At 36.9% G+C, this 25,284-nt stretch overlaps 1 protein-coding gene across 5 annotated transcripts in view; it reads left to right on the top strand.

Annotated features, from left to right (window-relative positions):
* Nucleotides 1-25,284, top strand: part of slc36a4 (solute carrier family 36 member 4) — a 200,561-nt gene that overhangs the window by 6,504 nt on the left and 168,773 nt on the right. The window contains exons 1-5 of one of the 5 annotated variants that reach the window (XM_088639247.1): nt 14,169-14,415; nt 14,806-14,914; nt 16,809-16,938; nt 19,852-19,942; nt 23,945-24,033. In XM_088639247.1, the coding sequence (XP_088495373.1) occupies nt 14,893-14,914; nt 16,809-16,938; nt 19,852-19,942; nt 23,945-24,033 (332 nt within the window). In that variant the 5' untranslated portion in view covers nt 14,169-14,415; nt 14,806-14,892. Of the gene's footprint in view, nt 1-14,168; nt 14,416-14,805; nt 14,915-16,808; nt 16,939-19,851; nt 19,943-23,944; nt 24,034-25,284 lie in introns of those variants that run through there. The other 4 variants (XM_088639244.1, XM_088639245.1, XM_088639248.1 and 1 more) reach the window with 4 other exon arrangements.

Genomic DNA, 25,284 nt, shown 5'->3' with positions numbered 1-25,284 from the left:
GAAGGATTTAACAAAACAAAAAGATTTTAAAACCTCCTGTCATGACAGACAGAAGAATAATCCCCTTTTCCATTTAGACATTTTCAATTAGTGTATGTTTAAAGCTTCCATCACCCATCCATGTTTTCTTGTTGAATTTTATTTCTGAAATCCATGAAACGCACGCTAGTTATTAGTGTCATGTAGCATGTTAATGCCTGTTCTAAGAATAACTACTCCAGAAAACTGATGATAACACCATTTTGCATTCTTTGTAATATTGTCTATTCACATAGACAAGTAAAGATCACAGAGGTAAACAAATCCAGCTTCCCTTTGTGTACAGTATATTCCAGACAACCATAAAAACTGCCATAACAAAATTGCCATTAACAGCAGCAATCCAAGCACATTTCCGGATGATGTCAAAGGTGGTAGATGCAAACACGTTTCAAGCTCTCCAAGTAAATGGAACTAGGAAGGACTTTAACCTTCACCTCTAATTGCCTGATAAAAGATGTGGGTAATTGATAGTAGCATTTCCAAACCCATCTCCAGAGATACTGCTGGAGTGAAATAACTAATGAAATGGGAATAAAAATAATAATATCAATCAATGCTGTAATCCCTAATATATTCTTCATTAGCCTGAATATTCGCTAGCTTTTATGTTAGAATTACCATTGTATTGCTGATCAACAGAGGAAAGCACTTAATGATGTAATTTGTATTGAATGTCTCATACAGAACACAATGGTTTTTCTCCTCTAGTGCAAATGCTAAAATCTTGAGATGACAGCTGTGGTAGCAGTGGGCTGCAATGTCATCACTATGTCATTACAATGCAATTGATATCCACCTACTACCAGTAGTAAGGGGATAAAAAAACAATGGATTGCGTAACTGACATTCAGTAACCTATTATGTACAGCCTAACCTGAATTCCACGTTTTAATTAAAATGTAGGCAGACATTTAGGTTAGCTGTGACTCAGAGAAGCGTGGTTGTTATAACAAGGCATCAAGGGGTTTTGCTGTTAAATAGACTTGGGGGCGTTTGTACTGTATATAGAATACTGTCTTGTAAAAGTAGGTTATTGTCAAATGGACTACAAGTCAAATGCTTAACCCCTTCAAAAGTGTCATAATTGCACCCTCCTCCACCCCTCCTTTCTGCCTAGATAATGATACTTGATCATTTGACAAACATGTATTCCTAGAACACACAAGCATCTGTTTCATAACTCACAGGATAGCCATGCACCTTTCATAATACGTTACCGGCACACTAAATCCTCATGTTCACCGTCTTTATTTTCGGATTATTTTCTGCTCAAAAGAAAGTTGGAGTTATAGTAAATATAGTGAGAAGGACCCCATCAGAACTTCTAGAATGTTAATCTGAGCATTGATTGCAACCAAAGCAGAAACCAGACTGGCTAATTAGCAAACAAGTTAATGCATTTGATACAGAACTCTCATTTAATACAAGCCTGTCACTGAAATTAGTCTTTGTTTAGAGGCACACAGCCTTGTAGAGAATGAGTAACAGGTGCAGATGTTGGTCTGCCATGATGATTGTGAAAAGTTGACTATTTTGTAAAGAAAATAAAAGAAAATGTTTTGGCTGTGACCACTAAGAAGGTTACTACAAAGGACACCTACTACTGCCTGGGTATGAAGAGTGAACTTATTTTAATAAACTTGAGTAACTATTGATTATATCATAAAAATAATTGTATGAAGAATAACTCATTGTCAAAGAGAGGAACTTCAGAGGAAAACTAAGGCATCCATTAAAAATTGAATCTTTATTCTCGGTTTCTGCATCCTATTATACTGTAAATTATGTTTCACCAGTTGTCAAGGAAAATCTGTGCTGTATATACTGCCCTTCATATCTTTCTGTCTCAGTAACTTTTTATTTAATACATTAACATGGTACGGGAACAGCTTTGAAAACTATGATAGATCCAATTTATTGAGTTTTAAAAACGTTTTGAGTTTAATACAGTGCCCTGCTACATCAGACAATTTATGTTAAGGATATGTTTGACATTAAAAGGGAAAAGATGCATGAATGACACCATATGACATAACATATGATATGCATCCCAAATTAGCAATATAATAAACAGAGTGTGTTCCCCTTCAATTGAAAAATAATACACACTTCAGGAAGAATCTTGTGATTCATTGTAAGAACTTTGATGTCAACTCCCCATACACCATGTGCAATTACCATTGCAATATCATAGCAATTATTTCTGATGACTATTTGAACATTGATCTTATAATGGTCTTCTAGTGTTGATTGCAGAATATTTTGGTCCGGATCATGCTATTGCTTCATTATTTGTCTCTGGACTAAATGTCTGAACTAGCTGTCAGTTTTGCACAACTTTGTTTTGCAATTTATATTTCAATTTCCTTTCCTCCAGGCATCCCTGTAGCCTCTCCAGTTAAATTAATCCACGCAATAATTAATAGCTGTAAATAATTTAAAAGAAAAAAAAACTTTAATTAATGGATGTATTTTAAGGACGGCTTAGAGATATACAGTAAAAATGTATAGAGAGATGCAGGACTACAAAAAGGTTTTTACTCAGTGAACAAATGTAACAATATCCACATGTTGCAAAATCTTCAATTTATCTTTACCACATCTAAAAGGCCCCAACAGTCTGTCATTTAACATCACAAAAAAGCACAAAATGTCTGATGGTGGTGAAACAGAGACCTTCAGAAAAAATACATGGCTATACAAAACACAAGGCTAGAATGTGGAACATTGACATGGTGTTACATGCAATTTGACACAGGCATTTGTCAACTAATATTCCCCAAGAGATCAATATAATTGGTATACAATCAATAACCACTACATGAATTACCTAACAAATGTTCGAAAAATGCCAAACAGAATGCTGCACTATATGGTTATAAAATTGTAGAATTTAGGTTGAATTTAGGATGTTGTGTTGGGCAGCATGGTTGCCACATGGGTTTCTGGTGGGAACTCCAGTTTCCTCCCACAGTCCAAAGACATGCTGGTAGGTTAATTGGCTTCTAGGAATGTGTGCGTGTTTGTGTCTGTTGTTGCTGTCCAGACTCCCGTGTAGTGTGTATTTAGTACCCTATGCAGACAGTAAAATCCGGAAGAAACTGGAGAAGGGCAACAGGGAAACACGAGAGGATCAGGACGGGATGACTGACAGCGGGGCATGACAATGGTGTTCTGGAGGTCGGGGGGCGTGGCGCAGGCGAACAAGTCCAAAACTGTCCAGAAGGGGAGACCAGGTAGCAGTCCAAAGTCCATTGCCGGGAGATCCATCCAAACAGACAGGGGAACGGGGACGAGGAATCAGGAACAGGGAAGTAAAATCATAATGGAGCTGGGTGCTCCGTGCTCCGGACCCAGATGGTCAGGACGCCGGGGAATAAGACCTGCCCTCGGGCTACCCGTGAGCCTGGGGAATAGGCAAGCCTTGTGGTGTTCATCTTCGAATATCGAGCCCTGAAACCCAGAGACACCGAAGTAGTGAGGAGGAAAATAGGAAACAGGTGCACGTAATGGTGACAAAAAGGTCGGAGCGCCCTCTAGAGGAGGGATGACGACCGTGACAGTTGCCTGTGATGAACTGGCGTCCTGTCCAGGTGTATCTTCCCTTGCACCTGTTGCTTGTCGGGATAGGCTCTGGGTCCTCCACAACACTATACTGGATGAATAGATTAGAAAATGAATGGATGGATGTTATGTTAAAAGTGTTCAATGTATAGTATAAGTAAAACCTCATTAACAGTAAAGTATAATTTTGTCAACATGATAGAAAAAGATATTGCATCTCTGGAATCAGAGACTAGAAACTTGACCCTACACTGACAGGTTAAAATGAACTGAATTTCAGAATCATCAATGTCAATGACAAATTCAACCACGTGGACTGCTTCAGAATTAACACTGAAATCTAAAGCAGAAGACACAAGGGCACATGTGTGACTTTTTCAAAGAGAACAGGAACAATCAATTCATAATTGATCATTAATTCTATGGATGCTGGAAAGGTTTCTTTATATGTCCAATTTCCATAAAACGGTGTCAATCCATGAAAATGGACTGGGTCAACCAGCTGAAATTGTAATGCATTCAATCTTTTCTTTCACAAAACTATGACACTTAAAGGCTCTTTACGATAAACCTTCTTCTATTATTATTTTCTATTTTCCTTGTAGTGTACTGTTTATGTACTGTACAGCTCATATGTTACAGTATTGATCATCTGATTTCACAATTAAATACAATATACAAAGCTCAACAAACCTCTAAAATCGTTGACCAATTATACATGTTCAAAACAAAAGTATTCTAATAATTTATTGACACGTTCTCTGAAATACTGTTGAATGAAATTACTAAAGGATGCGTGATTAAATAAATGTCAGTGGCCATGTACAGCCCTCAGTTAATCAGTGCTCTAATGCGTGTAATTTGTAGTAAAAGCATGACTAATTGAGATGATTAAAGTAATGCAGTGGGATGATTGTTAATGACGGCTCAGTTGGTGGCTTAATGAGGAGGGTATATTGGCATCTTGAGGATGGAAGACTGAAATACAGGTTAGAAAGTCATGAAAAACACAGGGCCCCCAATATTAACTATTAGGAACTTGTATAACAAGTGAGCTTAACACTTCTTGAAAGGAGGGTTTGTTGTTGTGGGAAACTGCTGTGGTTTTGGTGTTCTTGTAAAGTCCATTGTCCCAAGAACAAAGGCAACATTTTTTTCCAGAGGCTATAGGGAATATAAGGAATATAAGGATATAGGGTTAAAATCAAAACAGAGTAGAACTTCTGTTCTGCCTTTAAATTATTTTAGCTTTAAATTACTTGCTTTATGCATTCAATTAAATAAATATGGAACTAAGAAAATAGCATAATCCATTGAATTTATCAAATAATGTCTTTGCACATTTTTATCAAAGAAAACTGTTCTTGGGCAGTAAAACCTCTGAAGGTAAACACATCCCTAGCCTAGTCAACTGCAGTTTAATTTGCTTTGAAGTATGATTTAAGAGATGTTTTTGAAAATCTTTTTTCCCCATGAAAATTTAAATAATTCAAATTTGGTGTGTGTTGAGTGTGCTGCTCTGTCACAATATTGTTGTGCATGTGCATGGAGTTTAAAGAAAATAAAACTTCAAAGGGCTCGATTTAATTTATGGGAGATTCAATCTGAATTGCATGGACACTGTTTTAACATGCTATTGTAGCAATGCACACACTGTATAATAAGCTTGCTACAGTGACGTCATGCCCTTGTGTTTGGAAAAGTGTACAAACCCTATGTGTCAGCTGGCCTCTTAGGATGGTGTGTTTGATTTTTGTTAGGGTGTGCGGGTTGGGATTTTGGAGTGTGGTTTGAATCACGTATCTGTACTTTATACTAACAGAGAGTGAGTAAACTTCCTGTGGTTTCTTTCTTGGGTTATACTATATAATAATCTGGAATCTTCCACTGTGTCTTCATTTATTGAATTATTTGTTGTTTCAACTAAAAGAATGGCCTGTCTCCTACAGTAAGTCAAATTTTGTCTTTGATATTTCCTGTACCCTTGATCTAAGGCTTTTTGTTTAAGATTGAGATGTTTAATAAGGACTCAAGCCTTTTTCAGAAACAAAAGATGGACTGGTAGTCATTTTTACTCTATACAGCAGCTCAGCTTTGACTTCACCTCTGCTCCATTTGATATCATGTTTGTTTTTTGCACAGAGGTTTTGCAGCAGTGGAGTGGTGTTAAACGATGTCAAGGGAGAAACAGGCACTTATTTCTCATGTCAAATTGACAGTTCAGTCTTGTTCAACAGGCAGATTAAGGTCTTCTATCAGGACTAGTTTCAAGCTTCATCTACAAAAGTGTAGTGAGGAAGCAGCCTTTCAAATGAGCAACTAAGCGTTGTATGTTGTATCTAAACACAAGAGCATTTTAAGATTTTTCTTTATGAAAAAGAAAAGAAAATTAAAAATAAGCTTTGAAAATTGCCACTACACTACTAAGAATTAACACTGCATAGCTATGTAAAGTACAGTATCTCCTAAAGAATTCTGCATTGACTGGCATCCAGCTTTAAAACAAAATTGGAATAAACAGCTATTTGTTGCATTTATAGAGTAAATCTCTATTTCAGAGTAAATGTGCACACAAATAGTATTTTAATGAACTCATAGAGTTGTTTACTTTTACACAATTAAGTCTTTTTTCAATTATTTGAACAAAACCCCCCAAAAACTTATATTAAGTAATGGTAATAATTACACGCTCAGCTTCTCTTTTCCTTCCCCACATTGATAAGATTCACTATATATTTTAAGGATGCTTGATATCAAAGCAGCAAATGGGGTCTTAGTTTTTGATTTCTCCCTGTGTATCTACAGGGAAGCACTAAAGAAATGCAATGTCCTGGTCTAGCGGGTTTAATCAAATATTTTAAACATAGATACCACAAAAGTGGAGTTTGTATGTTCTTCCCATGCTCATGTGGGTTTCCTCCAAGTGCTCCAGTTAACTCCCACAGTCCAAAGGCATGCTGGTAGGTAAATTGGCTTCTGGGAAATTGGGCCTGTTGTGTTTGTGTGTCTGTCTGTGACTTGGGTCCCGTCCAGAGTTATCCTGCCTAGCGCACCTTGCTTGCTGGGGTAGGCTCTGGCTCCCTTGCGACCCTGTATTGGATACTGCAGTTAGAAGATAAATGGATGGACATTCACAAAAAAATCCCAGAGCATGTGAACAAAAATACAGCCTGTAGAACCATGATAACAGAGTTAGTATCGACGATGACCTCCATGTTCATCCTTACAGTTCTATCCTGATCAGCTTCTGGATAGACTGCTCTGGGATGTTCTGGCACTCTGTTCAACTTCCACATCAATAGATATTTAATAGACCGCTGTTTCACTCACTGTTGTATTTTAAAATGATTGAAAAATGTGGGTCTCTGAAAGAAGTGGTCCATTGGGTTCTATTTAAATAGACAGCAAAATCAGTACATTCCATTGCTTATTGTGTATACAGAACAAGTTTTTGTTTTTAATTGAATTGTTTTTTAATTACAGCATTTTGAGTTTACAGTTAGTATGTGCATCACCACTTCCAGTTTGGCATGCAGGAATGGAAAAACAGTTTGTTCAAGGACTTTGTCAATATATCACTGTGTAGTACATCTTCCCTCGTCCTGAATTAAAAGTGTGCTAAAGGACACTCCTTCCCCCTAGTATGATGCTTTCTCGTAAATAACTGTTTGCCTCATGTGTGCCAATATTGTGGTGAACATCTTTTCTTAGGTCTGTAAGGGGAAAAACGTGGCAATCATCATTTAGCAGAACAATTTACCACTCTGTTGGCCGACATCTTAGGGGTTCTGTGAGTATCTGTAAATGTTCTCTGACCCACAGAAGACAATAGTTTTGTCAGTCAGCTGCTAGCATTGTGCCCTTAACTGACTTCCAGGTACGGAGCTCATTTTCATGGAGATGGCAAGATACAGGTATTGCAGGTATTGTGCTGATATGTGTGGTATTTCGTCTGGGAATTTCTCAGAATGTTGTGGTTACTACAGTTTGAAAATGTGTGTGCAGATAGATGGTGTGGATTTGAAGGTTCTGGCCAATAAGGTGCTTTTCAAAATATGGCCTGTCCCTCAAATAGCCATTTTTTGCTACTTTCTTTGGATCAATCTACTAATTGTTGAAGCAGACTCATTCTTTAGGCCACTGGTTTCACAAATCAGCCATTTTCAATTATGCTGATAGCAACTAGACTAAACAACTAGTCTTTCCTATTGGAGTGGAACAGGTGATATCTTTTGTTGTTGTTACATTAATTAAAATGGCTTTTTTGAATGGCTAATTAAACAGACTCTTAATTAACTAATTTTGGTTGAACACCTTCAATAATGCACATAGCAACCTTGAGTCAGACATTGTCTTATATTTTGCTGGTCTTGCAATAATTAAAATCATGTTTGTTTTAAATGACTATTTTAGTAGTTTGTACAAAGTCCTAATGAATGCAATGCAACGACATTGGATAATGTATCGAATGTTTATTTACTGTAACTCACTTGGCTAAAGAAAATGGTAACCAGATTGTATGGAAGATGCTAACATCACCCCCTTTGCAGGTAATGAGCCAGGGAACCACTGCAAGGGGTGGTGGGAGAGAGAGGATGTGGAAAGAAGTGCTCAGGAGTTTTAAAACTCCATATATCAATTCATTTCGGTGATAGAATCAACTCCATACCCGACAGAGAACAAACGGGTGTTTTATGACATCAAGGGATTTGATCTCAATAAAATGTTAGCCAAAGGAACATCCATCCATTTTCTAACTGCTTTATCAGGTGGGGTACACTCTGGTCACATCACCAAGGCAGACAGACACAAACAGTTACACAGTGCTAATTTTCCAGAATCAAAATGTTTTTGAGTTCTGGGAGGAAACTGGAGTACCTGGTGGAAACCCACATCAACACAAGGAGAACATCCAGACTCCAGGTAGGTAGCAACCCAGGTCTGAATTTTCTAATCACTGTGCTACCATGCCACCCGCTCCAATGAACAATAATACTCAGTCAGTTCAGTATTATAAAACACATTGTGGCCAAGTTGCTATCAATGCAAAAATATTGTTTTATTGTTTATCATTATACATTATAAGTCATTTCATATTTGACAATATTGTTGATTGCTTTGCAAAAATACATCTGAGCATTTGTCCCTAGGCGGTATTCAACCACCTGTCACTGTATTCTGCCACAGGTCTCCTCCAAACAATGGTCAATTTTCCTATGAGAATAGGCTGCCAAGAAGCACATGCACATGCAAAAGAAATAAAATGGAAATGACTATTCCAGCATAATACAAAGAAAATGAATCACATTTATAAAATCTGTTAGTAAAGAATTACTATTTACAAACTGTTTTACTCAGTTTTACAAACAGTATTTTAAATACAGTTACTTTATATGCAAAGCATGGAATGCATTTAAATTCAGCAGTATTCCTTGTTGGGACCATTAATTTAAAATCTATTGTTCCTAAATAATTTTTTTCTCAGCTAAATCAATCAAATTGAGCCAGTGAACATTCCATTTTTTCTATTATTATTTGTGTGTGTGTGGGATACAAAAATGACATTTTCCTTGCACAGAATGGTACCCAAGGAGAATGCACCCAGTGCTACTTACTGGTATGTGCTGACAGTTTGATCTCAGGGGAGAGGCTGGTTAGCTCATGATAATATGCTGATTCCACCTGCAATTATGATAACTTTTTAATCAATTTGTATTCCATTTTTTTTACCTCTTGAGAAAGGAAAAATGTACAGACATTTGTGGAATTCTGATGTGTCACAGAGTAAATTATTAGTTTTCCTCAGTGCATTTGTTGTGATGAGAATTGTGCATTAAGTAGCAAAGATAACTTACTGTGCAAAGAGCACATTGTAAAAAACATCAGTGCAGTTGCATTTCCCAGCAATGAAAACTGGCATGATTCATTTATCCAAAATAATCAATGGCCAGATTAGTAATTCAAATGCAGATTAAAATACAACACAACGGTGTTTCACATATAATATTTCAAGTATTTGCTTCCATGTTCATTATATTCTGTTTTCTTCTTTTGGTTATAAATCCTCTTTTGCCACAGGAACTTCTCATATTGCAGTTTTGAATGGCCCTTATAAATGAGTGATCAAGTGTCTCTTCAGGTGATATTTGAAGTATGTCTTGAAATATACTTCATCTATAAATTCAAAAGTGTGATTTCTGAACTTTTGCAAGGCCTAGACAATAAAGGTGTCTGTTATTAGAAAGTATTTGTTGATGTAAAGGGGCCCAAACATCTTACACTCTGTATTTAAGTGGAGAGCAGAACAACCTCATGAAAAAGATTCAACACATAAGAAAGGGGTTTCCAATTCTTATCCAAGAGACCCCTAATCTGTTTACTAGTATAATCACCTGCTTCTAGGCTTGGGGAAGCCCTGTGTAATATTAGTGAATTAAACATGTACTCAACTCAACTCAAACATGTACTTGTGTTCAACTAAAAGAACTCAGGTGGTCCTTGTGTTTCAGAGTTTGGTCCCAAATGGTATTTAAATAAAAATAATTGCTAACACTTATATAGCGCTTTTCTGGATACTCCATTCAAAGCGTTTTACAGGTAATGGGGACTCCCCTCCACCACTACCAATGTGCAGCATCCACCTGGATGATGCGACAGCAGCCATAGTGCGCCAGAACGCTCACCACACATCAGCTGTTAGTAGGGAGGAGTAATGAAGCAAATTCATAGATGGGAATTATCAGAAGCCCATGATTGGTAAGGGCCAATGGGAAATTTGGCAAGGACACTGGGGTTACACCCCCTACTCTTTTTCAAGAAACACCCTGGAATTTTTAATGAATCAAAGTCAGGATTAATTTACAGAGTCAGGACCTCCGTTTTACATCTCATCTGAAGGACAGCGCCTTTTGACAGTATAGACAGGTGAGTGTCCCCTGCTGGCCTCACTAACACCTCTTCCAGCAGCAACCATAGTTTTTCCAGGAGGTCTCTAATCCAGGTACTGACCAAGCTCACACCTGCTTAGTGGGCTGCCAGTTGTGAGTTGCAGGGTGATATGACTGCTGGCCATACGTTTAACATAATTTAACAAATGATATATTAATCTAATCACAAAATTGTTTCAAGTCTGTAGACACTGGTGAATTATTTGTAACCTATATACTATATAACCTACAGAATTTAAGCTTATATATAAGCTTGATTGGGGTTCATAAGGATAAGCAGTGGAGACCCCTGTTTCAGACTCAAACTATTTACTGTCCAGCAATGCAAGGTCCTCTAGTGTTAAAAAATAAATTCTGATTTTGCTATACCTATTCCATCATTTTTCACCTATTTAAATATATATTTTTTGTTTTTGAATTGAGTTCATAATTCTTATTTTGTTGGGAGTATTCCTTCAATAAAATAAGATGTATGTCACGATTATAGTCCCTCCTCCTTAAGGGTGCTCCCGCCCTTTCACTTTAGACTTCATTCTGTGCACCTGACCCCTTTTCCCAGCCCACCTTAAAAGCCAGGCGCTGACGCTCATCCAGGCTCTGCATCTGGTTTCCGCACCATGCGAGTCCGGGACCTGGAAGCGCCTGGTCCCGTTAAGGTTTTAACCTCTGTTCCCGTTCCTAGTCCGCCGGTTCCGACCCGGTTCGTGTTTTTAATTCCGCGTTTGGATGGATCACCTGGCTATGGAATTTCTCTTGTGTTTTTGGATACCCTCAATGGATTACTTTTGGATTGTTTGCCTCGGCCACACCTCCCCCGTGCACCAGCGCACTTTGGACACGCCCCCCCTGTTTTCAGCCCCATATCCCTGCATGACGTTTTCCTAGTGTTTCCCCACTTCTTCGGATTGTGTCGTCCGCATATGGTCCGGAAATAACTGTTCGTTACACTGTACTCTTTTCTTCTCTTTCTGATCCACCAGAGACTTTCAAGTGAGAACTACCTGTGTCTTATTAATACATTTTCAGGAATCCTTAAAATAAATTTACTTAAAAATGTAAATACATTTAAAATCAATTACATCTCAGGCATGCAAGAAAAGGTTTGTACTTTGGCTGTTTTGCGGATCAGGAATAAAATATTAAAGTGGAATAAAAGCTAAGTAAGGCAAAGGCAAGAATAACTCAATATACTGCTTTAAAATGCTGAAACAGAAAATGAAATGGTAAGATAACTAATGTATTATTATAAAATTAAAAGCTCAGTATTGTGGCAATTTACTGTGGTTAATATTTATAAAAATTTACTGCAGTACATTACTTTGAAGTACAGTGGAACATAATTGTGAATTAATACCTTTTGAGTCTAAATACATTTGATTTGAGCGGGTAGAGTTATCTTTTAAGAATTAATTCTGCTTGAACTAGTTCAGAATCATATTCGACTGAACTCTTTTCTCCTCACAATATCCCTATCCTAATAATATGCATGCATGAGTCTGCGGAGTGTCATTTGTACTGACTTCAGAATCTTTCAGATCTATTTACGATAACCAAGCTTAGCTTAGCTTGTGTTTTTTTTTTTTAATTTGCAAAGCATGAATTAATCTGCAAAAAGTTTCTATCCATATGCGGAACTTTAAAAATGTCAGTTAACCAACTTAAGCAATGCCTGCAGAATTGTTAACTGTTATCTAACAATGTAAAGTAAACAATACTTACATTACACTAAATGTAAATGTAAAGTACACTTACTTTAAAACTCGGGTATTGTTTCAATAATCAAATATGTCATACACTGTTCTGTGCAACCCTAGAACATGGAATATATTTTACCTGTGTTTTTTTTTCTGATAGATTGATTTTGTATGATGTTCTTACAGGTTTACAATGTGAATTTGTAGCAAGGTGTATAATGTGTTGTAAAAGAAATTGATTTTAAAACTGTAAAGAAACAACGTAAGAAACAATGGCTTTCAGTGACAGGGCAAGTCTACAAAAGAGAGGAAAACACTGTGCAAAAGTCATCTAACATTTGTTTTAACATTTTGAGACCTACAATAAGTGATTTCCTAGAAATGGACAAACTTTAAACACAGAAAATTGAATATACTGCATGCTGTCTCCCTTACATTATGTATTTACAAGCTGTGATGTTTTTGATGTTTTGTCTTGCCTGTTTTCAATCATTTTTTGTAATTTAAATAACAACAACACATTAAAGTAGAGGGTATTGTGTTAAGTACAACTGAAACATTTTACATCAACATCTTGTAAAAATAGTAATAGTGGAGAGGTTAAACAGTCATGTTTTGCATTCAATGCCCAAGGGATATATTGTAACGCAACGGGGGCTCAGGCGGGTGCCCTTGCCGCATTAGGTAGACCCCATCCCGACTGAGGCTCGAACCTGGGACTCCCACGTCTCTCTGCAGCAACCCTGCCCTGTGAGATCTCTCCACAGCCCAGTAGCTGTAGTCCTGCTATCACAGGGAAGGGCGGTGACATCACCTGCTCTGGTACGCCAGCTCTTACACAGTGCCTGTCGGCCGTAAGCATTACACTCTCCCCCGCTTAAATCGCCATCCCCGGCGAAGAGCTATCCCACCCCGCTGCTGACACCAATGTAACGCAACGGGGGCTCTGGCAGGCATCCTTGCCGCATTAGGTCGGCCCCGCACCGTCAGGGGCTCGAACCCGGGACTCCCACGTCACTTAGCAGGGACCCAGCCCGGTGAGCCAAAGAGAGATCTCTCCACAGCCCAGTAGCTGTAGTCCTGCTATCACGGGGAAGGGCGGTGACATCACCTGCTCTGGTACGCCGGCTCTTACACAGTGCCTGTCGGCTGTAAGCGTTACAATATAAAGATAGCAACAGAGAATGCTGCTCATGTTGGTCAAGTTTGAAGGTATTTGAAAAATTTGAATATAAAGTATTTTGCATCCAAAGTAATAATAATTTTGCATCATTAATAAATGATTCAACACAAATGTATCATTTATTAGCATCTACATGTACTGTAGCATTACTTTACTTTAGGTGGGAAAATCATTAAAACCTTATTTGACCACAAGCAATACGAAACCATGGTCCAACCATAAGAAAAAAAATCTGAATTTGATTGAAAAATAGTTTCACCAAACTTCATTAATTTACAATAATATTAGGCATTAGTCATTAATTTCAATATAAATGACCGTCAATTTATTTGGCAGTTTCAGAATCACACCCACACTCCCACAAAATTTAAAGAGGCTAATACATAATTGTACTGTAAAATGCTCACTATGAGTAACAGGAGAATGTCATCTGAACTATGACTTCGTAAAAAATGTATATGTTGTTTATTTATTCAATGGTTTAGTTGTTTTGAAACATTTATCGTAAATAGTTTATGTCCATTATATTAAAAGCGGTACATATTTATTACAATAGAAAATACAATGTTACAACATGGTGTTTCAAAGTCTTTACTTTGACAATTTGGTTTTATATTATCAATGCAAGCACATGGGCCTGAAACAGTTTTACATTTTAGAGCACGTGTTTCCTTTAAGAAATACGTCTCCCGGTTGAATTGAGTAGGCGTGTCTTTTAAATATTTTAAGTCGGCTCAGAAAAACATCATTGTCCTTGCCTTTTAATCCACAAAATTACAACCTGGCAAATTATATCCACGAACGGCGAGCAGTAATCAAATGGAACTTTCCATGTTAAATAATAGCCATCTATTCGTAGAGAACTTTAATTGTACATAACGGAGTTAGAGTAGGCTTTTCGGAGGATTCATTCGCCACAAATCGGAGCATTTTGAAGTTTAAACCAATGCATTGATTTGAATCACATCAGAAGAACACCACTTTGGTAGGACTCTTCACTTTCAAATATTAAAACCCATTAGTTCTTTCCTGATATAGACGTAGACGTACGATGTTTTAACAGACTTGTGCTCCACCTTACAGATACTTTTGTCTACAAAGACGTTTATTTTGAATATATATATATACACCCTGCTTTTTTCTAGGTCATGCCAAATGCATTCAGCATGCAAAGATTGCTCTTCGAATATCTATAGCCCGTTAATTTTTGGTGTAAATACGGAAGCACTGATTTTTTCCTGAGCTTATAATGAACAGTTTACACTGCCTTTACTTATTACACTCAGGATACCCTCTACCATTTTTCTATACGGATTTTCCCTACATGACAGCATCAGGCCGAGTGTTTTTTTAATGTTTTCCTGTTTGTCTTCAGTTCGGTAAGGACCTCATCCATCACGCCTACTGGCGTTGTAAAACAACGTAGGACTACATTGGAAACGGTACAGATGTCCAGCGGAAGATGGAAGCAAGGGAACAGATAGGTAATCGTAAATGATGACGTTTTCTGGGGGGCTGGAATTCGTATTAAAGGAAACTGAATCCAGTTTCTTGGGCCGATAAAAATCAACCGTGCGCACGAATTTATCTTTGTATCTCTCTGTTGACACATTATACTGTAGTTGCAAAAAAATTCCTTTGCATGTTGACTCGTAACTGCAATATTCACAAAATGTACATTTTAACATCCCCTTAAGAAGTATCTTATTAAAAGCTGTTCCTAAGCATGATGTGTGAGTGACAGATTTAAATATGCATAGCTGTGCAAAAGTTCTGCACATTTTAGATACGATCAGGAGTTACAGTCGATGTAAATAATGAACATCTACAGTTTTCTACTATTATAACAACTTTTATTAATACAATGTAGTTTAAGATGAAACCAAGGTTTTCATATAGTAATCTTCAAGTCGCAGGGATCATATTCTTCAGAAATTTGATCACAATAACTCAAAGTAAACTAAACAGTTGCAGCTACTGTGAAGTGTAAACACTAGTCTATCTCGTCAGGTATAACAATGTACCATTTGGTATTCTATTTGTACTGTACTACAAAATAAAGATCTTTCAGGATTAACTGTTATCTTAAAGTTCAGTAGAAGATCGCCATTGAATTACGTTTCTGCACAAAGGAAAAAAACAAATGTGTATGTAATCGTATCTGCACAGCTGTTGCATTTATTAAGTTAGTTTCAGATACTGTACTTCTGATTACAAAATATTCCGTAGAGTTTATACCTATGATAATATACAGTGCCTTGTAAATGTATTCACCACCTGTGCACATCTTTTTAAAGTGAATGTTTTAATTAAAACTTGAATGCTCAAACGGAATACTTTTGTACAAGGCAGACATAATCATAAGAAAGGTTACAAGAGACCATTTCATCTACAGTATGTTGCTCACTTGGCAGATATACTGTAGCTTGCTACAAATGTATTTAGAAACCCATATGTTCATGCTTTGATTTTGAGCTGTGTGATTAAATACCTGGAGGGAAAGAGCCTTTATTTGATATGGTGCTGTGATGGTGAATGGTGTTGCAGAGAAAGTTCAGGTTTGATCAGTGTGTGCTATGATCATTACAAATATGAATCGGGAAGGGGTAAGAATTTCTGATGCTCTATGTGTCGTATATCTGTATGTAAGTGTGTCATGATTTGTGTTATCTTGTTGCAACAGCATACAGAGCTAAATACTAGAATAGCATAGCTGAATGTGTCACTAGAGGAGATCTAGTGGCAAGTATATGGGCTTCATATGAACTTTGATCATGTCTGAGTGTCGTAACACCAGACGTTTCTGAAAAGGGATTATTATTATTGTTGTTGTTTTTTGGTGTCTCATAACTGTTACATGGCAGAAGGCTAATTTCTAACTTCCTGTGGTGACTGCGTGCTACTAAACATTGTGATAGCCCTTTCAGCTTAAGGGGTTTACTATGTATGTTATGAGTCTTGAAATAATGCAATGCTGTCATTTTAAATAAGAACTTAAGGGGCAATTGGAAAAAGGGCTGTTAGCTGACCTCTTGTTTTAGACTTTTGTGAATATGTATTCTGCCCAACTTTATTCTAACAAATTACATACTTTAATAGTTTCATTTTAAAAGAAGCACATAAGCTAAAATGGGCCCCCTTAATAAGAAAAACCCATTCACTACTTGCAAACTAATTTTGCTTGACAGATAAATAACACCTAATTAAGTTACGCAATTGTGTAGTTCTTTACCGTGAGTAGATTATTTAATTAAAAATGTCTTATGCAGACTCTTTGAAAAACCGGTAACATTTAGATCTAATTATCTCTGAATTCAGAAGAAAGCAGGTCACGACCCACTTCAGGAGTTACATGTTGCCGGTGTTTTGTGTTAACAGATATGGAGGTAATGGCTCCTCTTATTGAGGAAACAGGCCAGTGTTCCGAAGAAATTTCAGATGAGGATCATGATCCTGAATTAGTTCCAGTACAGAGGCATTATGAGCTTGATAATCACCAGGGCATTACGTAAGTACTGTTAGTCTTTGATATTTGTGCCATGTGTGCTGTGGGGAAAAGGGGACTTGGGGGTTTTGGTGGCTTAGTTTAGATAATTTCTCAGGAGTTGAAACAGTGCATATTTCAAGAACAACAAAACATCAGACACATAACAAAACATGTTGATTTAATAGCTTTATAATCAGTGGCCACTGCTTTATGGTGTCCTATTTTCAATGAATAAAAGAATTAAAATTATAGATGAAATTTAAATCTACAAACATTACATATTTATGTACTAGTGTGGTGTTTCCGGCAGACAAAGGAATAGGAACTGAAGTACTAAGATAAGATAATAGTTGTGATTGATTCAGGAGTCTTATCTTGTCAGTGAATCAAAATCCATGGTTGGACATTCTGCTCTGTGCATCCCTACAATCTTCATGAAGAAGATCCTGTATTCAGTTCCAAAACTAATTCCTTTGAATTGCTGGTTCTTCCCAGTGATACTCATATCTGTGGTGAGCCTAAAGTAAAGTGTTAGGATTTACTTTGTCTTTCACATTCAAGATTTATGAAGCTGGAACAAATCTCCCCAAAGCCTTTGCTGTAGGCTGAAGCGCTTAAGTTCTTTTCTGCTCTTCCTGTATGACGTGCTTTTAAGGACCATCTAATACCAGGGCTGTCTGAAGCTACTGTGTGACTTGGTGTAAGAGAATTACGGGAAATGATGTGTGCAGGCTAATGTGATGCTCGTTTCACATGAGAATTGAATGAGTTTTAAAGCAGAGGAAAAAGGGTTGCAAAGTTAACAGATTAATCTGCTGTGCTTCCACATGGCTCATTGTTTTTAACAATTCAAAACAGAGATGTAGTATCACTCTGTAGAGCTCTTCTACTGTATGTGGTGTTTCTGAAGAGAAAGCAATTTTCTTGTTTAGATCCTGAGATTATGTTTTATCCTAATTCTTAGCTGGCTCTGTGAACTATAGAAGGGTACTGTTTAGTGTTATCTGTGAATGGGACTATTGGCCTTTGCAGATATCTGCAGACCCACCAAAGTACAGTGCCTTGCGAAAGTATTCGGCCCCCTTGAACTTTTCAACCTTTTGCCACATTTCAGGCTTCAAACATAAAGATATAAATTTTTTATTTTATGGGAAGAATCACCAACAAGTGGGACACAATTGTGAAGTGGAACGAAATCTATTGGATTTTTGAAACTTTTTTAACTAATAAAAAAATGAAAAGTGGGGCGTGCAAAATTATTCGGCCCCTTTACTTTCAGTGCAGCAAACTCACTCCAGAAGTTCAGCGAGGATCTCTGAATGATCCAATGTTGTCCTAAATGACTGATGGTGATAAATAGAATCCACCTGTGTGTAATCAAGTCTCTGTATAAATGCACCTGCTCTGTGATAGTCTCAAGGTTCTGTTGAAAGCGCAGGGAGCATCATGAAGACCAAGGAACACACCAGGCAGGTCCGTAATACTGTTGTGGAGAAGTTTAAAGCCGGATTTGGATACAAAAAGATTTCTCAAGCTTCAAACATCCCAAGGAGCACTGTGCAAGCGATCATCTTGAAATGGAAGGAGTATCAGACCACTGCAAATCTACCAAGACCTGGGCGTCCTCTAAACTTTCAGCTCAGACAAGGAGAAGACTGATCAGAGATGCAGCCAAGAGGCCCATGATCACTCTGGATGAACTGCAGAGAACTACAGCTGAGGTGGGAGAGTCTGTCCATAGGACAACAATCAGTCTTACATTGCACAAATCTGGCCTTTATGGAAGAGTGGCAAGAAGAAAGCCATTTCTCAAAGATATCCATAAAAAGTCTCGTCTAAAGTTTGCCACAAGCCACCTGGGAGACACCCCAAACATGTGGAAGAAGGTTCTCTGGTCAGATGAAACCAAAATTGAACTTTTTGGCCACAATGCAAAACGATATGTTTGGCGTAAAAGCAACACAGCTCATCACCCTCAACACACCATCCCCACTGTCAAACATGGTGGTGGCAGCATCATGGTTTGGGCCTGCTTTTCTTCAGCAGGGACAGGGAAGATGGTTAAAATTGAGGGGAAGATGGATGCAGCCAAATACAGGACCATTCTGGATGAAAACCTGTTGGAGTCTGCAAAAGACCTGAAACTGGGACGGAGATTTATCTTCCAACAAGACAATGATCCCAAACATACAGCAAAATCTACAAAGGAATGGTTCACAAATAAACGTATCCAGGTGTTTGAATGGCCAAGTCAAAGTCCAGACCTGAATCCAATCGAGAATCTGTGGAAAGAGCTGAAAACTGCTGTTCACAAACGCTCTCCATCCAACCTCACTGAGCTCGAGCTGTTTTGCAAGGAAGAATGGGCCAGAATTTCAGTCTCTCGATGTGCAAAACTGATAGAGACATACCCCAAGCGACTTGCAGCTGTAATCGCAGCAAAAGGTGGCTCTACAAAGTATTAACGCAAGGGGGCCGAATAATTTTGCACGCCCCACTTTTCATTTTTTTATTAGTTAAAAAAGTTTCAAAAATCCAATAGATTTCGTTCCACTTCACAATTGTGTCCCACTTGTTGGTGATTCTTCACATAAAATAAAAAATTTATATCTTTATGTTTGAAGCCTGAAATGTGGCAAAAGGTTGAAAAGTTCAAGGGGGCCGAATACTTTCGCAAGGCACTGTAGAGATCGGGTTTTGGCTCTGTGAATTCAAGAGTTGTTGATAATTCAAGAAATACAGAACGTAGTGAAATTATGCATTGATAATGTGCAGTAAAATAACTAGGGCTATTAATTAAGATTTGTAAGCTTCAGACAGTATTTGCAGATTATTGAGTTTTATTTTATAATTGGCATAAAACTTTGCACATTCCCAATTGTACCATCCTCTTATGTGGTTTGGGGCTAATGTGGCTTTGAATATTTTTTGTAGGTTTTCACAGACTCTTATTCATCTGTTGAAGGGGAACATTGGAACTGGCTTGCTAGGCCTTCCGCTTGCATTAAAAAATGCTGGGATTGTGGTAAGTCTGGAAAGATCACTTTAAATTGCTGGTTGCAAGCCTGACATTTAGGAGAATGATACAGCACCATATCTACATACTTGCATGTTATCCCATACATACTTTTCCTGATTTCAAGATAAGAAAGTGACATTACATCAGTGTAGCTCAAGCCAACTGTTTATGAAATAAGGTTATTGATTTCTCTCCTCTGATAATTTCTGTGGAAAAAATATAAGGAAATATCAAGAGGTTGTTTTAATGAGACAGATATTTTTAATGCATAAGTTTAATTATTTCCATGCAGCACAGGAGAAAGGACAAGGCATTGGTTTTTCGGTTCATGAGTGTATTAGCTGAGTGGTTTGTGATTATAGTTTTTATTCTTTTTCTTCATTCTTCTTGGTAAAGGTTAAGGATATCATTTTAAGTGTTGCCTTGTATCTTTGTTAGATGTAGTTCGCTGGATTCACCAGTGTCTAAATTGAAAACAATCTCTGAAAACAATCTATTGCCAAACCCATGACCACTGAGTTCACAATTATTAGTAATTATTCTCTCAGTATTCCCCAGAATTGCTGCAAATACATTTCTTCATTTCTGCTTTTTTAAGGTGGAATGGGCTTACCTCTAACATGTCTATCAAGTAGCTCATTGACAATGCTTCTTGTCTTCCATTCATTTCAGTTCCCCGCCCTGAAGCACGAATGTAATCTTTTTGAACTGAAATACCCAGTTTTCAGAGTAGATTTAACCCAGAGCATAGCATGCACAAGTATTTCCCTTGCCTTATACAACAAAAGTTGCTTTTCCGTTTTAATCAGAACTTGCAACAGAAAGCAATGATTCTTTGTGAGACAAATTTCTAAAGCTCCAGTGATCACAAAACAAAATCTCATAGAGAGCAATCAGCTAGAAATATCCCTGTAGGTGGTTTAGTGTGCCCTGTATCTGTTTATTGCTTTTACTCTTGGGGATGGAGATTTTTTTTCCTCAGGCTTAGAGGCAAGCACTATGTATGTACTGTATGAGTGTACACTTTGGGTCAGTGACTTTGACCTCAGTGAATATGTAACTTACTCTAGCTATGTGAATATAGTCTGATTATGATGTCACTGGTAGTGAAGAGCTGTAATCAGGAGATTTCATCTTATCCATAGTCCCTGTCCTGTATCTAACATTTGACATGCTGTTCAAATATAATAGCCTTGGCATGGAGTAGGTAGATGCGCAGTGGTTGCTAAAATGAGGATGAATAATTACATGTATCAATAGTCTGGAGTAAATAAGTGGAATTGCTTATTTCCTTTAGGAGACCTCCCTTTAGGAGAACTCACTTTAGGCACAAAACAACTGCCTCTACTGGGGAATGTTGAATCATTAAAGTAAATGTTAATTAATCTTCAGATTACTGGAAGTCTGTAGTGATTGTAAAGATTCTTTTCTTCCACTTTTGAATCTACTTGTGTTTCTGGAGTCTTAAATAACCTACACTGATAGGTGGGTAGCTGCATCAGGATGCGTAGGCTGCAAAGGAACAAGTAATAGGTTTATTCCATGCTGAAAAAAAGAAGAAAGAAAACACAACGTTTCGGCCGTGGGGATGTGGGTGACACCTGAAGAAGGCCACACGGCCAAAACGTTGTGTTTTCTTTCTTCTTTTTTTCAGCATGGAATAAACCTATTACTTGTTCCACTTTCACCTATGCTGACAGTTAACCTAACAATTCCAGTTAACTTCTTCCACAAAGCAGCCAGAGGAAATCCTTGAATCACAGCTGCTAACAACAAAACTACTGTAGTTGCAGTAAGATGGTCTGAATGGCCCCCTCTTGTTTTTATGCTTTTCTATGTTCTTCATGCGTTTGGAGAACAAGCAGCCTAGCACCCTCATACTAGGCATGTATACTGCGATATACTGTATAAGCCATTACATTTATGCTAAAAATTGGAGTCTTTCATCAATCACAATGGTGGCCTGCGATGCATATTTGAAAACCCTTTGAAAATTGTCTTCTGAAGAAATTATTGATTTGAAATGTAGAAGATTTCATGAGCAATCAAGGCTTTTTAAAGTTTGTATCTGAATATTCTACAATAAGTTTTGTACCACAAGACTTTGTCATTTTAAGAATTCGTTTCCTGACCTCAGGCTATCCTGCCATCCATGTGGTATAGTTTGTCAAAACTTATGCTAAGAACTAATTCTGTCAAGTCTGCCAAGTGGTCTATTCGTCTTATCTGTATGAACAGAGATACACTTCTGCTACTGTAGGCGAATGTCTGTTGTCCGATAAAGCAATCAGCTATAGACAAAATCTAGACAAAATCCTTAGTCAGATCCATTTTTTCATTAACTGGGTTAAAATATTCCATTGCAATAACAAATGTTCTGGAATGTCCTCAATTTTATTTATTTTTTGCTTTAGAGGAAGATTTGTTAAACTATAGGTTTAATCTCTAAATTCAGTTAAAAAATAGGCTTCATCTCTAAATTCAGTAAAATTGTGCCGTTAACAAATGAACATATTGCTGTAGGTCCCTCCACGTTTCGTCTTGCACAAAACATTGATTGTATGTGTCGACATGCATATTTCAGAATGATCTCATAGAGAATTAAAGCGTGGGGTTTCCTGAATGTAGTAGAAGCTTGGTATTGAAATGTAATTAGTAAACTAGTTTTCACAGACAGGCTCCTCATTGTGTTTTATATGGAGCAATACTGTTTATGTTATGCTTCTCATTTACAGTTGTATAAAAAACTGCAAGGTAGCAAATGATCAAGGAGAGACAACTATGAATTTAAAGAATGTTTGAGGGATTTATATTAATGTAATAACTTTATTACTGATATTATTTAAATGTATCATTTATGCAGTGGATTACTTATTCATTGCAATATTGTTAAAAGCAATTTTTTAAAAGATGCAACAGATCAAAGATCCTAAAATGGTACTGTATATCAATCACCATGACAAAAATGGAGGTTTCCCAGGGGCAAGGTAGTGTCGAAGTGAATTTAAAAACACTGTTACTGTTAATCTTGTCTTGCCCACTCTGCTGTTAGGCCATGCGTTTATTTGTATTTCTTCAGAAAACTAACATTGTTGTTCAAATTTGATATCTGAATTCAACTTTTGATTAAATCTTGAAAGGAAATATTGTACCTAGAATTGAAAATCCCTTTTATTAACTCATTGGGTAATGCATGAAATCTAGAATTTGTATAAATAATTCAAGGTTCAATGAAGGTTTACAAGCTGTTTGAGATTAGGCTAACCTGCCTTCACAAACTCAGCTTCAAACCTTAAACTAAAACATTTTTTTTTTCAGCCTTGAAGTCTTCTGTGTGTTTTGTTTTCTGAAATCACATGAATGACTTGAAACTGATACCTGTCTGTTACATAACGTCTTGTGATTACTTTCAGTTGTTACAAAACTATGTAATAAAAGGAAGGTTACATTATTTATCTGTATTTTTGTTTTGCTTACCTAAAAAGTATTTCAAATACACATTTTCACAACTCAATGTTTTTGCAAATTAAAAAAATATTCATCTATCTGTATCTGTAGTATGTAAAGTCTCAACATTCTGTTGTTTATGGTGTTGCTATTTATTTTTATTTTCATAGCTTTATATATTTCTGGTAATATTTTGTTATTCCTAAATATGATCAAACGTATTGTGACAATACAATTCTATATTATGACAGCTGCATTTTTAAAATATTTAAATAAGCATCTACAATGGCTGAGTGTTAAATAAAAAGCAAGGAAATAACTGTGAAAAGCAACTTTAGAAAAAACTTGGAAAAGAACAAAAACCCTTTGTTTTCATTGCTCAGCTCAATTATTCATTATATGTTAAGTGTCCTATTTAACATCTCTAAAGGCAACATTTCCTAAATTGTAAATGTATACTCTGCTTTATAATGTCACAACAAATATAGCTTCAGCAGACAGGGTGTGTCATACATGTATAACTCTTTCTCTTAACTTTTTCTATTTTTGTGTCTTTTGTAGGTGGGACCAATAAGCCTAGTATTTATGGGTGTGGTAGCAGTCCATTGTATGCACATTCTGGTCAGATGCAGCCACTACCTTTGTGAGAGGTGTGTCACTGTTTATGCAGGAAGTCTAGTTTCGGTTTTGGTTTCTCACTGAAAAACCTGCAAAGCATGCATTGTAGCTGGCAAACAAAGGCACGAACATAGGCAAATGCATTTGATAAACTATTTTTTCACTTCTTTTTCTACTACACTATGTAGATCATCCCACAAATTAAGATAGACCACAGATTTAAACCTGCTATACTCACCATATAAAGTAACAGACAGATACAGTCTTTTTTGTTGTTTTAAGCTAAGGCCATTTATGTCTGTTACTAGGGAATACCTAGCCAAACTAGACAGACCATAAGATGATTTTTATTCCAGAGTGGATGATAAGAGTGATTAGGGAGGTAAGGCTGGTTCAGATGATAATGTACCTTCTTTAGGATGTGTATCCTGTTCCTTAAGCATCAATCTGCAGGGGAATGTTTCATTGTATCGCATGCATGGCTGTGATCCCTCCATTTTATGTTTCTTTTAACATTATGGATGAAAACAATGTGCCATTGAACATTTCTGTTAAATCAAATAATTTAATTTACTGTTAGCAAAATGGTACCCTAGAACTCCCATGCAATAATATAAGACTAAGTAGTGTATGATTATTAGTGTATGATTATAGCTGAAAAGCACAAGTTCTTACACCTTGGTTGGCCAATGTGTGCTCATGTTAACTTCAGCTGCCTGCCCATTCAATGTAGTGTTATCCAGCTGGATGGTAATTTTGAAGTTCTGGTAGGATATGCAGTTTATAATGTTGCTATAATTTGTAGGGGTGAACAGTGACAAAAACATGATAAAATTTGCCAGTTGAATGAGTTAGCAACTTAATACAATGATGTTTACAAATGTTGTAAGCTTTATTTTACTTTTATCTCAGGTAATAAATACAATTAAACGTAAGGGAACAGGATGGAGTGCTGTGCAGTATTGTAGGGTGATAATTATGATACATTTACAGTCGGTCTACAAGGGTGTTTGTAATTTGCCAGCTGCAGTGCACTTGAAATGATGAAAAGACTCTAGATTGCAATCTATATGTAAAATGTATGCAATCAATATTTAAAAGCTTTTGGTACGGCACTTAATTAAATATACAAATGGATACACAAAAGCAAATACAGAAAACCATTTGAGCTGTGTTAAATTATATTTTTTTGTCTGTCGGAAGCTGTTTAATTTATACAATTTAATTAAGTCTAATTTTGTCTTATATCGCCCATGCACTGCATATATAATAATGACCTAAAA

The sequence above is a fragment of the Lepisosteus platostomus genome, chromosome 7 (genome assembly GCF_059453375.1).
Source record: "Lepisosteus platostomus isolate fLepPlt1 chromosome 7, fLepPlt1.hap1, whole genome shotgun sequence".
Classification (NCBI taxonomy): Eukaryota; Metazoa; Chordata; class Actinopteri; order Semionotiformes; family Lepisosteidae; genus Lepisosteus; species Lepisosteus platostomus.
The sequence above is the reverse complement of the archived record's forward strand: the minus strand, read 5'-3'. Positions and strand labels throughout refer to the sequence as shown.